Source organism: Balaenoptera acutorostrata, chromosome 11, assembly GCF_949987535.1.
Source record: "Balaenoptera acutorostrata chromosome 11, mBalAcu1.1, whole genome shotgun sequence".
Classification (NCBI taxonomy): Eukaryota; Metazoa; Chordata; class Mammalia; order Artiodactyla; family Balaenopteridae; genus Balaenoptera; species Balaenoptera acutorostrata.
Genome location: NC_080074.1, coordinates 101,381,299 through 101,398,077, shown reverse-complemented (window position 1 = coordinate 101,398,077; position 16,779 = coordinate 101,381,299). Strand labels below are relative to the sequence as shown.

The 16,779-nt window shown below is 52.5% G+C and overlaps 1 protein-coding gene across 1 annotated transcript in view; it reads right to left on the bottom strand.

Moving 5' to 3' along the window:
* VWF (von Willebrand factor) overlaps nt 1-16,779 on the bottom strand; it is a 151,706-nt gene that overhangs the window by 101,341 nt on the left and 33,586 nt on the right. The window contains exons 8-11 of the mRNA XM_028163508.2: nt 3,973-4,189; nt 2,506-2,628; nt 1,669-1,780; nt 772-818 (exon numbers count right to left, since the gene is read on the bottom strand). Coding sequence (XP_028019309.2) covers nt 772-818; nt 1,669-1,780; nt 2,506-2,628; nt 3,973-4,189 — 499 coding nt within the window. The remainder of the gene's footprint in view (nt 1-771; nt 819-1,668; nt 1,781-2,505; nt 2,629-3,972; nt 4,190-16,779) is intronic.

Here is a 16,779-nt window from a genome sequence, read left to right as displayed (position 1 = left end):
CCTCTTTTGTAAAATGAGAATAAATTGCACCTTCTTCATAGGTTGTGGTGATGATGTAATACATGTAAAGTACTGAACACCATGCCTAACACATAGCAAACATCACATGACTGACCAAAAGGGGAGAAGCATCAGGAGAAGAGCCAGGGTCATCGGGAAGGTGAGGCAAAGGGAGCTTTGAACAGGCAAAATTTGCAGTAGATAGAATAGAGTTGGGGCTAAACAGAGGAGAAAGTAAAGGGCAGAAATTATAAGGAAACTTTTCCTAAATAGATTTTCCAGGGCGGGGACAGGGTAGGAGGGATCATTGAATGACCTGGTTTTCCTAGCTCTTGGATCCTGCCAAGATCTTTGGATCAGGCATTCCAGAAAATTCCAGAAATTTCTCACTTCTAGCTTAAAGAATTACCAGGCCCTTCTTCCTCTTAATTTTCCAAGGAATTTGCTTCATCTTTGTTTAGTCACCTGTGACCTTGCAGTTTTCACAGCACATTCAACCGTAATCCTTTGGGCAAACAGGTGAAGGGAAAAGGACAATGAAAGAGTTCCCAGGTGCAGTCTCCCCTTTCGGCTGCTGGGGGACCTCTCTCTGCCGGCCCGGGAAGAGAGGGTTAGCACAGCTGGTTCTGCACTGGAGCTGTGGTCGGGGGTTGCATCCAACCTGTGCAGAGACCACCTTTCCCTGCCTGGCCAGGGGGTCCTCCCAGCCGAGGAAGGGAGGCTGTACCTCTCCACTGGGAGGAGGGCAGAGGGGAGGGGAAGCTCGCCTACCTGGACACTCCTCGTTGCTGCAGACCCACTGGCTGTTTCGGCAAATGCTGTTGGGGAGAGAAGCACGGGTTACGGGTGGGTCTGCAAACGCAGGCCTCCCTGAATGGATTTAGAGAGTGCACTGCCCATCCCACAGCCCCAGGGGAGAGGTCTGAGAGAAGAAAGGCGCTCACACCTGAGGGGGCTTCATGAGGCTGAAGGTATACAGGAAGGGGCTTTGGCCACAGAGGAATCATGGAGACAATGCCAAGGGGAAGAAACCCAAACAGACAGATAGAAGAAGTGGGAAACCTAGGGGGTCTACCCAGGCACTAAGCAGTCAAATTCCAAACACACACACACACACAGACACACGCACGCACGCACACGCACACATGCATACACACACACAGCTGGTAGAAGACCGGAGGAAGGGCGGGCTGCTGACAGGGGTAACACCCTGGCCCATGCTGGGCAGCCCTTGAGACTCCTGGAAGACTGCCCAGTAGGGAAAGGTAGCCAGCCAAGAGGTCTGGAGGCGTTCTCCTCTCCCCCTTTGCAGGGGACAGACAAACCCAGCCCAGGGAACACCAGAGGGACTTCTGGAGGAAATGGCTCAAGCAAAGCAGGGGCAACAGGGAGAGAGAGTCACTTATTAAAGCATGGCTGGGGGGAAAGCTAGAGATGTTGTCTGCATGTGAAGGGGCCTTCACCGCCCCCCCCAGCCCCACTCCTCCAGGCCGATCTGTATATAATCCTTTCTCCCCATCATCAACATCCACACCCTTCCCCAAACCACCCCCAGCCCAGGCCAGGTCCTCTTCTACCTGCCCGTGCCCTTACTGCCCCTGCTGGCCCAGCTGCCCCTCCCACAGACCCGGGCAGCTCCCCCAGACCACACTGCTCGGCCCCAATTACCAGGTGTTGCAGTCTCTCGAGAGCGAGGCGCCCGGAGGGTACCGCTTCCCAGAATGCACGCAGGAACACTCGGCACTTTCCACACAGCGGCCTTCGTCAAGGAGCTGTCCCTCTGGGTCAAGGGCAACAAGGCAAAAAGATCAACCTTGTCGTCATCACTACTCATCTCACAACCACAGAAGCCCCGGGGGTGATCGCCAGCTCAGGGCTTCCTCCAGGACGCTCAAAGAACTTGTGCTATGTTTATCTCTCACAGCAATGCACTGGGAGAGAGGGGGAAGATTATTAATCTCCATCCTATTCGCTGAAGAAATGGAGGCAAGGGTTTTGTTCAAGTTCCTCCAGTAGAGAAGTCGTGAGTCAAAACACAGAACACTCACTCTCAGTACTTAACCAGAACTTTTCACCAAAGCTCACAAAGTCTCTCCTGAGAAAGACTTCCTGATGCAAAGTTCTTTTTCAGCTGAGCTCACATGACAAACCTAGGAAACAGTTTAGACTATCTTTCTCCCAGACAATTCCCTGACACTTAACTGAGAAAATACTGCAGCTCAGAAAGGGCCACGTGCTCCCCGAACAAAGTCACTCTTGGAGCCCAGACCATCCTTCTATTCCCCAGACACACGTGCTTTCATGGATACAGTACAACAGGAAAACATAAATTAGAAATAAATACCAGCTCGATCTTGATCACTCCGTACAAAGACTTTTAAAAAATAAATAACAGGCCTCTGATGTCGGCCATGGGGAACAAGCACAAGTGGCCTTCGTCTGGCTTCCCCAAGCCAAGGGCACTGGCGAGGCCTCAGATTTGTAAATAAGGTGGGAAGTCATTACCAGGGCAGCTGCAGCCATCCACGCACTGCTGCTGACACACGTCACTGATGTGCAGGCTCTGGCAGTTTCTGGGGCAGGGGGACACGCATGCCTTGTACTCCATGCCCGCGGGGCAGTCCGGTCCTGAAACGGAAAACTCAGGAGTCTGCCCGGAGCTGTGCCCGTCCAGGGCAGCATCTCACAAGCCACGTGGTGCTCAGAGCCCCCTGTGCCCCCTGTGTCTGCCCCGCCCCCGTCTTCAGGGACCCAGGGGCCATCTCCACCTCAGTGGCACCCCAGGGGCCAATGTCCCCGGCTGAAAATGCAAGGCCCCCAAGGCCAAGCAAGGGGTAAATGGTGTCCTCCATCCCATCCCTCCTCTGAGGGTTCCTCTTCCTCAAGAAATAGGGCCCAATCAGATGCCCCACCCGGCACTGGGCACACAGCCGCACGGCCACGCCCCGCACAAGGGATGTTCGTTTCTATCTACGTCCACTGAGGCAGGACAGCCCTGGGAGCTGCATCACCTAAGCCTCCGTCCTCCCACCGGACCCAGCCCCTCACGGACGAGGACAGGTCTCCTTTCTCTCTTCTCTTCACCTGCTGCTGACTGACGCTCAGGCTGAAGGACCAGAAGGGCCAGAGCATCCCAGCATCCCAAACCACTTCTCCCCCAAGATACCTCAGGCATCTCCCCATCCTTCCTTCAAAGACCTAAAAATACCGCCACTCCCCCTTCCAGAGGAGAAGGCTGCTGCTAATAACCGCCCTTCCCACACCCCACAGCAAAGATGAAAAGCTCTAATTTATAAGCTGAAAAACACAAACTGAAAGGCATGTGCGCAGTGTAAGTATTTGGGCTGCTCCCCTCCAGTCTGTGCCCCCTGTGATCTGTGGGAAGCCTCGGCGGGGAGAGGAGGCTGCCTGCGAGGTGACTGGAGAAGCTCGTACTTAATCAGGATAATTTGGGGGTGGCGACAATGACAATGACTAGGGACGCATGACATAAGAGGGAGAGGGGGAGGGAAGGTGAGCACCGGCAGGAAGAGAGAAGGGATTAAATGAAAGGGAGGAACTTGATAAAAGCCTGCCAGGATCCCAAGATCACCCAGGGACACTCGGCCACCGCCCTGCTCCTGGTCAGTTCAGACTTTAACTGCTGAGATTCCCCTCGGAGCCAGGAACGGTTTTTGAGTCCAGGGGATGGATTTGCGCACGGGCAAGCGAGGAAGGCGGGGCGTGAGAACAGAGGCAGGAGAAGTGACATGGGGGGTTTTAGGGGGGGCCTTTCAAGCCTCCTCAAAGCCGTTAGGGAGGGGACTCGCTCTGTGACCAGGGGACAGAGCAGGAGCCGGGCGGGAGCCGGTCCCCGGGATGTGGGTCTTGGCAGGCACTGGCTGGTGGGGGTGTGACAGCCAGAGAGCTTGTGGAGTGGCACCGAGACGGACACCGCTCACCCCCGCCGGTGGGGGTCCCATGCTGACTCACGGCAGGAGGTGTGGTCCGTCCAGCCATACAGCAGGATCCCCTGCTGGGCGCAGGTCCGGGCATACTCCAGGAGCACAGGGCAGGGGCACAGCAGCCCCTGGGCACACGTGCACAGCGTCCTCTCACACAGGGCCACGAAAGGCTCGGGGTCCACCAGCGGGTGGCAGCGGGCGAACACCGAGGCGCTCTTCAGAAGCTGGCACTGCTCCCACAGGCCCTGCAGGAGGGAGAGGCCACCTCAGCGAGGGCACCACCCACGCACCTGACCTTGGTGCTTGGAGACCCACCCTGCCCGGAAGCCCAAGCGTGCTCGCTCACACCTAGTAGGTGCTTGTCAACATCTGTCAAGCGAAACAGTCCGGTCAGTGGAACACTGTCGGACCCCTGCTCGGTGGGGCAGCCCGAGACCAGGGCGACCTCCTAGACTGAACCCTGGAAATGCAGAGGCCACGGCCCTGACCTCCACTGGCAGGCAGTGTCCTCTGAAGGGAAAGAGCTGAGGGACACTCATGAAAGGAGCTGAACTTGAAGTTCTCACGGAGGCCACGTGGCTCAGAGTCTAGGAAGGCCAGTCAGCATCTGCACCACACGCCCCGGTCCCCTCCCCTCCCCGACCTTGGTTCCTCCACCGGAGATGAGGAGGTGCCACAAGGAGTTTTACAAAGTAGAGCTTCCCGGGCCTCGTCCACAGAGATTTAAACTCGGGGTGTCCGGGATGGAGGTGAGCAAACCTTCCCCAGGGGGTTCCTGGGACCAGACTGGACCAGTTCCCATCAGCAAAAACATGCCAGGGCTCTATGATGTGTGCCAGGGCGCTGCCAGGCAAGGACCCTTCCTGGGTTTTATCACTTTGTTGCCAGCCTCGATCCCATTACACAGGCAGGTTTGGAATGGTTCTCGCTGACGACTCCTGGACACATTAGCACAAACCCCTCCCTACACACCGCATTTGTGAGCATCTCTGCATTCTGTGTTTTGGTCATTCATTTATTTATTTATTTTTGGCTGCGTTGGGTCTTCGTTGCTGTGCACAGGCTTTCTCTAGTTGCAGCAAGCGGGGGCTACTCTTCGTTGCCGTGCGCGGGTTTCTCATTGCGGTGGCTTCTCTTGTTGCGGAGCACGGGCTCTAGGCGCGTGGGCTTCAGTAGTTGCGGCACGCGGGCTCAGTAGTTGTGGCACGTGGGCTCCGTAGTTGTGGCACGTGGGCTTCAGTAGTTGTGGCACATGGGCTCAGTAGTTGTGGCTCGTGGGCTCAGTAGTTGTGGCTCGTGGGCTCTAGAGCGCAGGCTCAGTAGTTGTGGCACACAGGCTTAGTTGCTCCACGGCATGTGGGATCTTCCCGGACCAGGGCTCAAACCCATGTCCCCTGCATTGGCAGGCGGATTCTCAACCACTGCACCACTGGGGAAGCCCTGTGCTTTTAGTAATTTAAATGCACATCTTTTTCATGATGTAATATCTCTGAAATTGGGTCCATCTTACAATCGATATCACACTTTGTCTCAGATTTAACACAACACAGTATTGTTGCTATTAGTGATCCCCACTGGGCGCATAATTCCTTTCATGCACAGACATGCTCTCCAAATGAATGGAAGCCAGCTGTTTGTGAAAGGACTTCACCTAAAATGAAAGGAGTATGAGAGCATCTTAAGGAAGGGCTGAGCCCCGGAGGGTAAATCCGAGCAAATCGGCGTTCGTAAAGGGGACAGTAAAAAAAGGAAAGAAGTGACCAGTTTTGAGAAGAGGGAAATCCAATCTGCTCAAACTGTACAAGGCATGGTCAGAGCAAAGCTGTGTAAATCAAGAGCCAGGAGCCAGGCCTGTGGCCTCTGGAGGAATAGAAATCTGACCCAGTGCTGCTCAACACCCAGGAGACCCACTTGGGGAAGCACCAGGGCCATGCTGTGGTCCTAGGGAAACCTGTGTCTTACCCCTGCCTAGCCTACACAGTCTGCCATCAGAACCAGGCCCCTGATCACTGCAGGCCCTGGGGTGGACCTGGGGAGCTCCAGGGCCAGCTGGCCCAAGCAGTTGGGCATAGCTGTTTCCCTCTGCACCTCAGAAAAGCAGCAGCCGCGTGGACTGCTGAATTGCAAAGCTGCTGCAGCAGGCAGGACAATTAGCAGCTCTGCATGTTGGGAGCTGTGGCTGAGAGCAGCTCTCCCTCCCTCCATGACCCCACCCTTCTGAGCTACCTCCCTGCGTGGCCGAGAAAGAGCAGAGGCTAAAGCCCAGCTCTGCCACTGCCTAGTGGCGGGGATGGAGGCAAGCCTCGTCCCTCATTGGAGAAGGGCGTCCTGGAGTAAGACGGGAATACCAACTACAGACACTGCCTCACAGGTGGACACATGGAGCCTGGCGCCCAGCAAGCAGCTGATGAACAAAGACGGCTGCCGTGGGTCCTGTGTCACAGAGGCCTCGGGTGATGACAAGCATCCTTCCATTTGCCACCTGAGCGCTTCACACGGGGGAAACTGAGGTTTCTGAATACAATGCCAGGGAGGGTCCTGCCCTGGACCTGTTGGGACTTCACAGCCCCGGGCCCAGCTTCTGCCTCTTCCACGTGCTGGCTGTGTGACCCTGGCTGTTTACTCAACCCCGCCTCCTCTGTGGATGGGACAATAATAACAGTGCCTATCTGAAAAGACTGAAATGAAGACCGAATGGAATAATGCACGTAAAAGGTTAGCCTTTTACCATTTAAGAAATGGTGACCCCGTATCATCATCACCATCGTCATCGATATCCTGGACACCAGACAGAGTCTTTCCACTGTCCTTCCTGCCATTAGGTTTAGCTTCAGAATGGTGAGCAGGTCACCAGCAGGACAGGACATCTTTGTCCCTTTCCCCATCTCCATCTGCCTCGGTTGTACGGGGATGAATGGTTGCCACGGCAACACTATCAATTCACTAGTATTTGGGGGCTCCCTGGTGAACAAAGGGCTGCTCTTGTTGATCTTTTATCTGGGAGGGTCACACTCCTCCAGAATGAAGTGGGGGCTGAGGGAGGAACCCACTCTTCTTTCTAATGGGCAGGTCTAAGAATCTCCATCCTCACTGGCAAATGAGACTCAGGGAAGGAGGTTGAGGCCTGTGTCTGGTTCCTTCCATTCTGTCACACTGCCTGGCCCATCAGAAATGCCACTCAGAAAGTGAGGTCATTGGACTCTTACAGGGCAGTGGAGGGCACCCCCAGGAGGGCCAGGGCCTTGGCTCTTGCCCACCTCTTGCCCCCCATACAATTTGGAACCAGAAAAAGAGCTCCCAAAGGCAACGCCATGGGGTTTTTCTAGTGATTGCTGCCACCGCCTGGGCTGTAGGACAGTGGCTTAGAGCCGTCCCTGCACCACAGGACCAGCTCTCGCAGGCGCAGGGACCAGGCACCTCAGTGGACACAGAACTAGGAGTCCAGGCACCCCCTCCCCCTTTGAGAGCCGGGGGGTGCAGAGTCCAGCGTGGCCCGTCTCTAGCTGGCCCACCTTTGTCTTTTCCCTGCTCAAAGGAAAAGTGGGAACAGTACTCCAGCACATTTCCCGGGGTCCCTGGAGGTATTAAATGGTTTACAGAAAGCCTTAGCAAGAAGGCTGTTTTCTAGGAAAAGTCTGTCTTTCCATCCTTCCTCTGGTCAGCCCCGGCCTGAGCCTGGTCACTAGGGTGACCACAGTGTGAAGGTCAGGGAGGACTTCCAGATGTCTACCAGCCCCTGCAGCCCATCCGGCCTCACCCCGCAGTGGCAGAGGGTGACACACCTAGCCTGCCCTCTCTGCCTCCCAGAGATCTCTTCCCTGATCCACCACAGGCAGCCCTGCCAGGCCAGGTCCCGAGACAGGACATCTCCGTGGACCCAAGTCCAAGATGGAGCTATGATGTCCTTTCAGAGCCAGTGAAGAGACACGGACCAGTAGGAGGTGAACAAATCTCTGCTCAGCAAGCACTGGCCGTGTGGTCAATAGAAAAGGTAAGTCTAAGTCCCACCCCATCTTGGAGGGGAAAGTTCCGGCACGTGAGGGAGGCAGGGAGGCCTGGCCTCCCGCCCTGGCTCACCCCTCCCCCTCCCCATGTCCCACATTACTGATGGTTTCCTGAACGCACCCCAATGTCTCGTTCAATTTCTTGCACACCTACTATGTCCAGGCATTGTGCCAGGCAAGGCCCACAATAGAAAGCAAGCTGACTTGGTCCCGGAGTCAGATGCTCCCACAGGCCTCTGGGTGCATCTACTCTTGCCTGATTTCTGGGGCCATCTTACCTATTTCCCTGCAGGCTTTTCAAAGACAGGAGCTGTATCCCCAAGACGCACATACCAGGCAATAAGAAAGTGCTGGATCAACAGTCATGAACACAACAATGAAAAAGTCATACCCTCCTGTTCTCAGGGAGCTTTTGATCTACCTGCACCAGGTGTTTCCATAAGGAAGGTTTACATAACAGCCAGAAGACGTGGTCTCAATTTAAAGCTGTCTTCCCAGTGGTGCGGCCAATCGCAGCAGGAAGGAACCTGCAGCCGGGGTACCAGGGAAGGATGCACAGTCTGAACCAGGCTCTGGACGCTACACAGGATTTGGTTTCAGGGCAGAAGGGAGGCCACATCAGGCAAGGCTGATAGCCAGGTTCAGGCAGGAGGAGAAACAGAGTAATTACAGTTGAGCCAAACCCGGTGTTGCCAACAGACCCCCCCCCCCCCAGGAAAGAAAGGCACAGCTGCCCCTGGGACACTGTTCTAAGAGGTCAGTGGCCTCAGCTTCTCTTAGCAGCTAGTTCTGGCCCCTGTCATATCCCCACCTTACGGACTCTCCTTGAATCAGTTTCTATTTTCTCCTAAGCTTGTGCCTCCAGACCCTCTGTTTGTTATTCCCCGAGTAAAGCACTCGGAGGTGCCTTTCTCTGATGCATCCCAGGCCACTCCATCCACTGCAGGGTCTGGTGAGCAGGCCTGGGTTCCCATGCCTGGATCCCAAGCTATCCATGATGTAGGCGTGTCTCCTGCGCCCCGTCATCTGTGGGAGTAGGGCACAGTCATGCACGGCAGCGTTGGGTGGGCCAGAGGGACACAGGCTGCTGGGTAGCTGGGCAGCTTCCTCTGGCTTCTCACTACCCACCCAGGGCCACTGACCTATAGAACCCCCGGCTGGACGGTCCTCCACAGAGTCTCCACCCATCTCCCGGCTTTAAGGACAGGCAGACCAAACCACTCCTCCCCTCCATGGTGGTCTGCACTCTCCATAACCCAACAAGTAAAACTGTTTCAGAGACCACCACGTCATCCACTCCCACTCACGGGCCCTTCAGAGGCCTGAAGACCCCTTCAAAAAACACAAGCCTCAGAGAAAGGCTGCATACAGCCTTCCAGATTTGGAAACTGAGGCAAGGAGAGAGTAAAGAATTCAGTAGGTCCTCAGTTCGCTAAGTGTGGTCCAGGGACCCCCTATAGACTCCCAAGATTCTTTCAGGAATCCACAAGGTCAAAACTATTTTCATAATCACACTAAGATGTTATCTGACCTTTATGCTCTCATTCTTTCTCAAATGCACAGTGGAATTTTCCAGAGGCTACATGATGTGTGGTATCACAACAGGCCGACTGCAGACAGGGATGAGAGAATCCAGCTGATTTCTCTCAAGCCAGACAGTAATGAGATTTGCAAAACTGCGAAACAATGCCATTCTTCTCCCCAAACTTTTTGTTTGGTTTGGAATTTATAGCTATTTTTATTCAAATGATGGTATTCATGTTAAATATAATATTTCTTATTTTTAAATGAATTAATGTGTTTTAAATTTTCCGTTTTAATATCTAATGTGGCAAATATCAACAGATATAAGCCAGATAAGCAGACTCATTGATGTCCTCAATCATTTTTAAGAGTGTAAAGGGCTCTCAGCAGATTTAGTTTGCCAGTGGCTGTACTGGTGAAAGAGTCACCGAGCGGACTCAAACCCTGATTCCATCCAGGTCAGGCTCCTGCAGGAGACAGATGGGCCCCAGGCTCTGGAGTTTGCACCCTGTGGGCAGATCTCCAAGACAGCAGGAGGGAGGAGAAGCTAAGCCCTGCGCAGACAAGAGACCACATATTTCTCATTCTTGAGGTCAAGGAGACCTTCCAGACTACGCATGTGCAGAAAGGCTCCTCGGGGGGTCAAAAAGGGAGGAGGTGCCACCCTGTAGTAAGTGATGTCAACCTACCCATAAGCCTCTTCGCTAGAATCCATCCTGGCTAAGAGATGCGTGCGCACACAGGGGAGGACCCTGAGATAAACCAAATACGTACTCAGAAAACCAGGCAAAGCAAGATGATTGGCCAAAGGAAACCCTGAAGAAATGTCCCATAAAAGTGATTCGGGGCTTCTCTGGTGGCGCAGTGGTTAAGAATCCGCCTGCCAATGCAGGGGACACAGGTTCGATCCCTGGTCCGGGAAGATCCCACATGCCGCGGAGCAACTAAGCCCGTGGGCCACAACTACTAGAGCCCACGCAACTAGAGCCCATGCTCCGCAACAAGAGAAGCCACCGCAATGAGAAGCCCGCGCACCACAACGAAGAGTAGCCCCCGCTCGCTGCAACTAGAGAAAGACCACAAGCAGCAATGAAGACCCAATGCAGCCAAAAATAAATAAATAAATAATTTAAAAAAAAAAAAGTGATTCAAACTGCCACAAAGGCGGGGCTTCCCTAGTGGCGCAGTGGTTGAGAATCCGCCTGCCAATGCAGGGGACACGGGTTCGAGCCCTGGTCTGGGAAGATCCCACATACAATGGAGCAACTAGGCCCGTGAGCCACAACTACTGAGCCTGCGCATCTGGAGCCTGTGCTCCGCAACAAGAGAGGCCGTGACAGTGAGAGGCCCGCGCACCGCGATGAAGAGTGGCCCCCACTCGCCACAACTAGAGAAAACCCTCGCACAGAAACGAAGACCCAACACAGCCATAAATAAATAAATAAATAAATAAATTTAAAACTGCCACAAAGGCAAGATTCTCTCTCTGAGCCCGCCCGTGTGTCTATCCACACATACCCTTTTTCCTCCTAATAAACACTTTACTTGTTTCACTACTTTCCATCTCTATGTGGAAGTTCATTTCTACACAGCTGACAGGCCAGGGTCTTGCCACTGGCCACTGGTCCCTGGTGGTCTAGTGTCTAGGTTTCGGCGCTCCCACTGCCAAGGCCTGACTTCAGTCTCAGGCCAGGAACTGAAACCTTGCCTCAAGCCCCTGCAGGCCAAGGCCACCTGAGATCACTGCCACCCAACCACAGTTTACCTGGTTTTCCATGTTCCCGATGCCCCCACCCTCCCCACCTTGTTTCCTACCAATCAGATTAGAAGACAGTGTAGTCCAGTGGATAGAGTGCAGGTTTTTAGAAGCACCAACCCCATCACTTACAAAACGTGTGACTTCAGGAAAATTATCTCCCCTCTCTGCACCTTTATTTCCTCACCCTTAAAAGAGTGAGATTATGCACCAGGCTCCAGTCAAAATTCACAGAACACTCCATGAACAGGAGCAGAAGACAGGTTCTTTTCAGGTGCTGACAAAACTTATAACAAGGTACACTATATCCTGGGCCATAAAATAAACTCAAATATCTACAAGAACTGAAATCATACAAAGTGTGTTCTCTACCCACAGTGGAAATAAATTAGTAATCAGTAACAGAAAGACAACAAGGAAATCTCAAAACACTAAACAACAGATCTGATTCATTCATGTATCAAAGAGATAATCTTTAGGGAAGTGTGAAATACTTTGAAATGAATAACAGTGAAAATATATCAGTTGTCAGAGACAAGGCTAAAGCAGCCTTGAGAGGGCTGTTATAGCACAAAGTGCATACATTAAAAAGAATAGCCTGCCATGCACACAGAGGCTTTTTATTGTTGAAAAGTGAGCTTCCAGGCCCCTGCCTCCAGCCCCCGCTCCAGATGAGCAACCTATGTCCCCATCAAGGAGGAGAAGATTCTGGCAGCAAAGTGCAAAAACCCGTGCTCATTAGGCTGCCAGATCCCTGCTGGCTGCAGCAGCGAGACCTCTCTATCCTTGACAAGCAGAGCGATGAGGGGTAAGAACCAGGTCTGGAAATTGAGAGCAGCTCCAAACAGTCGTCTGAGCAGCGCTACAGACATCTTTGGCAGAGAGGAGACGGCCATCCATGAGAGGTTCAGCGAGGAAAAGATCCAGAAGCCAGATGACCACTCAGGCAGCACAGCCCGGACCCAGCCACCTACCCAGGCCATTATCACCCCAGGAGCTGACTGAGCTCTTCACAAGGCCACGGGCCTATTGCTGGAAGATGGTACCAAAGAGAAGACTGGCTCCAGCAAGCCTCTTGAGATCCCCAGCAGTCACCACCTGCATATTCAGCAATCAACATCCCCAGCTCTGCCCCACCCGTGACCTCGGTGCCCCGGTCACCCATGATGCCACCTCCTCGTGAATATTTTGGATACTACCCCTTTATCAAATGGGTATCTTGCAGATATTTTGCCTAGGCTCTGCTGTATCTTTTCTTTCTCTTAATAGAGTCTTTCAAACATTCAACATCATTATTTTCCCATGGATTATGCCATGCTTTTGATTTTGTTATCTGAACTCTCATTACAAAACCCCCAAATTAAAAAAAAAAAAAAGAGTGAGATTATGGAAGAGATTGAAAGTTGCCCAAGATCTATTCCTCCTTTCTCTCTTAGTCAGAAAACCCTCGGTTGTCAATCTTCCCCTGGGCACATAGCCCCTGGGAATAAAGATCCCATTTCTCAGCCTCCCTTACATCTGGGAGTGGCCATAAGACTAAGCTTTGCCCCCCGGGACATAAGCAGGAGGGTCATGTGCAACTCCCTGGAAGCAGCCTCCAAAGCAGGGGGTGCTTCTTTCTATGCTTCTCTTCCTACTGCTGGAATGTCGTCATGATGCCTGATGCATAAGCTGCCATTTTGGGCCATGAGGCTGAGGACAACAGAGAAATAAGACAGAAGGACCCTTCATCCCAACCCCATGGCATCCGTACTGGACATCCCACCCTGAACTCCTTGACAATGAGAGAGAAATACACTTCTATACTGTGTAAGCTGTTTCTACTTTAGGTGCCCTGGCACAGGAGAATCTAGTCCTAACTAACACAGATAGCAATGCCTGCCTTAGACTTTGCTGCAAAAAAAAACTAAATGACATTACAGAGGGAGGGCAATCGAGTGCCTGTAACTATTATCATTGGCCTATTGTCAATACTAGCTGCACAGCTCGAAAATGGCTTCTCCTCAGCTCCCTGCTAAACCATTCTGGCAGGGAGAACAAAGAGGATCAGCTAATTCACTTCCAGCATCTCCCTGGCTCTGATGCCCAGCATCAGCTACTTCTCTCTTCCTGCATCTCTCGTCTGTGGTGCCAGGGGCTGGCGAGAGAGCGCCAGCCCAGCTCCATCAGGCCATGACCTCACCCTGCCTGGGGGGCTGTGCAGACCCAATTGGAGCCCAACTTAATCACATTTTCAGTTCATTAGAGAAGACCAGGCCTCCTCCCTGGAGATGCCAAGCCGATCCGAGGGAGAGGGAGAGAAAAGCAGCACATCTCCGCAGGGGCAGATGGGAGGGGAATGGGGGCTCAAGGAGAGGAAAGGGCAGCAAGAGATCTGGAGCTTAGCTATTGTGTTGGCTCCCAAACAGCTGAGGAAGGAGAAGGGAGGGGGGCATTCCTAGGTCTGAAGGGAACAAAGAAAGGGGAGGCTCATATATAAAGTGCAAGATTGTTCAGCCAGGCCCTGGGGTGGGTGTCCCACGGCTGCCCCTGGAGGAGGTCCAGAGGCGCCTGGGCCTGAACTGGTCCAAAGCAGTGGGTTCAGGAATTCACCCCTGTGGCAGGGCACAGCTTCTCATTGGTCAGCCTGCAAGAATGGACGGGGGAGGGTGGCTGATTCTAATTATAACTTCTGCCTGGCCTGGGATTCCCACCCACATTCCAAGATCTGGCTCAAAAAGACCCCATGATTTCCACTAACTAAGGGTTTTGTGGAGCTGAACATTCCTCTCTCTGAGATACCTGGTGTTCAGCCCTCTTGAGAAGTAGGGTAACTGGACATGTCACTGAAGTCCCCAGTGCCAAGGGAGATGGCCACAGAGTCCTCCAAAGGACGCTTCTCCCCCTCCACCCTGTTCTCCTGGGCAGCATCTGAGCAGGGATCGGGGCAGGACCAGCTGGCTGGGAGGACAAGGGCCGAGTTCCAGCCCCCGGTTCCCACTTTGGGGTTTGTCCAAGCTCTGGGGGTGGAACAGCTCCGCCCATCCTGCTCCCGGTCAGGAAGGATAACCAGCTGTGTGATAAGAGCTGCTGCACCACTTCACCCTTTACTAACCCAAAATGGCATTTGTGTTGTTCTCTGTCATGTGTTGTTTGTGTCAATATCTCCTATGTGTCTTGTCTCTGAGTGAGATTGCAAATCTGACTTGCACAGAGATAAGACACAAAACATCTCAATAAATATGTGCTGATGGGCACCTTCAGATTCCTGGCCTCGCAGGGGAGAAGAAGAAGAGAAAGAAAGCCACTGAGGAAATGTTTCATGGAAGGATTTTGAGGCTGCTGGGTTAGGGATGCATTTGCATCTGCTTAATCTGAGGGAAATGTTGAAACCCTGTGGCAGCCCCCGATCTCTGCCGTGAGGCTAGACCCCCAAAGGCAGAGTGGCCAAGGTCAGTGTCCCACCACAAGCCCAGGGGCTCACTGCCCCTTCTGCCGCCCTGCACTCAGGTGGGTGAGGGAATTTGCTGGAAAGGAAAAGGGTGCTTATTCCATCAGTGTCGGGCAGAGCTCTACTTGTCTTCAGAGGGGACACTGAACTGCAGAGCAGGGACGCAGCTACGTGAGGACACAGCAAAGCAAGTCAAACCAGGGCCCACGCCCCGGACGCTTGGATTTCGGCAAAGTACCCAAAATAAATCCTCATTCCTTAGCCTACGGATGACTTGAGAGAGCAGTTCTCACTCTGAAAAAGGGGGATGTGTGTGTGTGTGCATGTGTGTGTGTGCCTATGTGTGTGCATATGTGTGTGTATGTGTGTGTGTGCGTGCACGTGTGTGTATATATGTGTGTATATGTGTATGTGTATGCGTGTGTATGTGTATGCGTGTATGTGTATGTGCACGTGTGTATATGTGTATGTGTATGCATGTGTATGTGTATGCCTGTGTGTATGTATGTGTATGTGTATATGTGCATGTGTGTATATGTGTGTATATGTGTATGTGTATGTGTGTGTATGTGTATGTGTGTGTATGTGTATGCCTGTGTATGTGTATGTGTATGGGTGTATGTGTACGTGTGTGTGTGTACTTGTGTTCAAACCCCAACTCAGATGTAAGCATCACTAGGACACAGTGGGTGGACACCATCTGCAGAACCAGCTCAGGTTACCTGACAACTAACTCCTCTGGGGGTCCTGGGTTACAAGGATCTCTTCTTGAGATTTACTGACCTTCCCTGGACCAGACTCTCACACAATTGGTCTCTCTATGAATCACAACTATTCTACCAAGCAAACGAACGTACCAAAATTCTTCCCAGTCTCCAAGAAAAGTCTATTCCAGGCCAATTAAGTGAAAGCAGGAGGCCAGGAGAGGAAGCAGGAATGCCAGGAGTGGGTGTGGTTAGTAAGCCCCCAGCTCTGCCAGGGCACTTAGCCCCTCTCCCACCAAATCACCTCCCTCCAGGCCTGTGAGCCTCCTTCCAGGGCGACTGTGGGCAGAAACAGGAGAAAGAGCTGGGTACGAATTTTGCAAATAAAAGGCGTGGGCAATATTTCACGAGGATGTGAAGAGTGAATTGCGTTGTCCCCAACAGAATGGGTATTTCGTGTGCCTCTCTGTGCCGTGGAGGGGACATGTTACCGTCGTTCAAAGTAAACATGAGTATTTATAAATATTAGCTCCAGCGGGGACAGGTGACTTCCTGGCGGGAAGAGGAATTACAGGTGAACAGCAGGCTTTCAGAGGAGGAGGAGAGGGGGAGAAAATGTGCAGATATGAACAGCAACAGAACAAAAGGAATAAGGATTGTGTTCCCCATAAACGTCAAATTCAGAGCCAGTGGAAAACAGCCAACCTGGGACTGTTAGGTGACTGATGGGAGCACCATTGGAAGCCAAGTCCTGAAGAGGACCTAGAAAAACCAGGCTGCAAGGTCTGGCTTCTCCAGTATTCAAGGGCACCGAGGGAGGTCTTCATCTTCAACTGGGGGTAAAAGAAAGGGGTGACTTCTCCTCAGGGAGCCAAGAAGGGCTGCATAGGGTTGAGCTCTGCACAACAGCTGGAAAGAGCCCAGCAAGGATGTCTCAGAGACTTGAGTGTTAAAGTCCAGGTTACAGTACCACCTGCCTACCTGAATATACATGGGCAGGGGACTGGACTAGATAGCTTCTTGAATCTCATCTCACTCTGAGTTATTATGAGCCTGAGATTCCTAACATTGATGAAAAGAAAGACTAGTCGTCTTGAGAACCAATTCTGAGTAGGGATATGGAGAGGACTTAGTGGGCCAGGAGCAGGAAAGTATAAGCAGCTTTTTGCAGGAAGAGGTCTCTGCAGGAGGCCCCTTTTGTACTGTCACGTTAGCAAAGCTACATTTTAACTAACCTCCAACCCAAACACACCTTTCAAATCTTTTGATCACACAATTCTTTGCTTAATCTGTTTGTTCTTTCCTTAGATCAAAGAAATAGACATGAAGAATAAGTGATTAACAGGGGACCAGATCTTTTCCCCAGCTTCCCCTTCAGCAATCTCACAAACTGTGTGAACAATATAACATCTCCAAG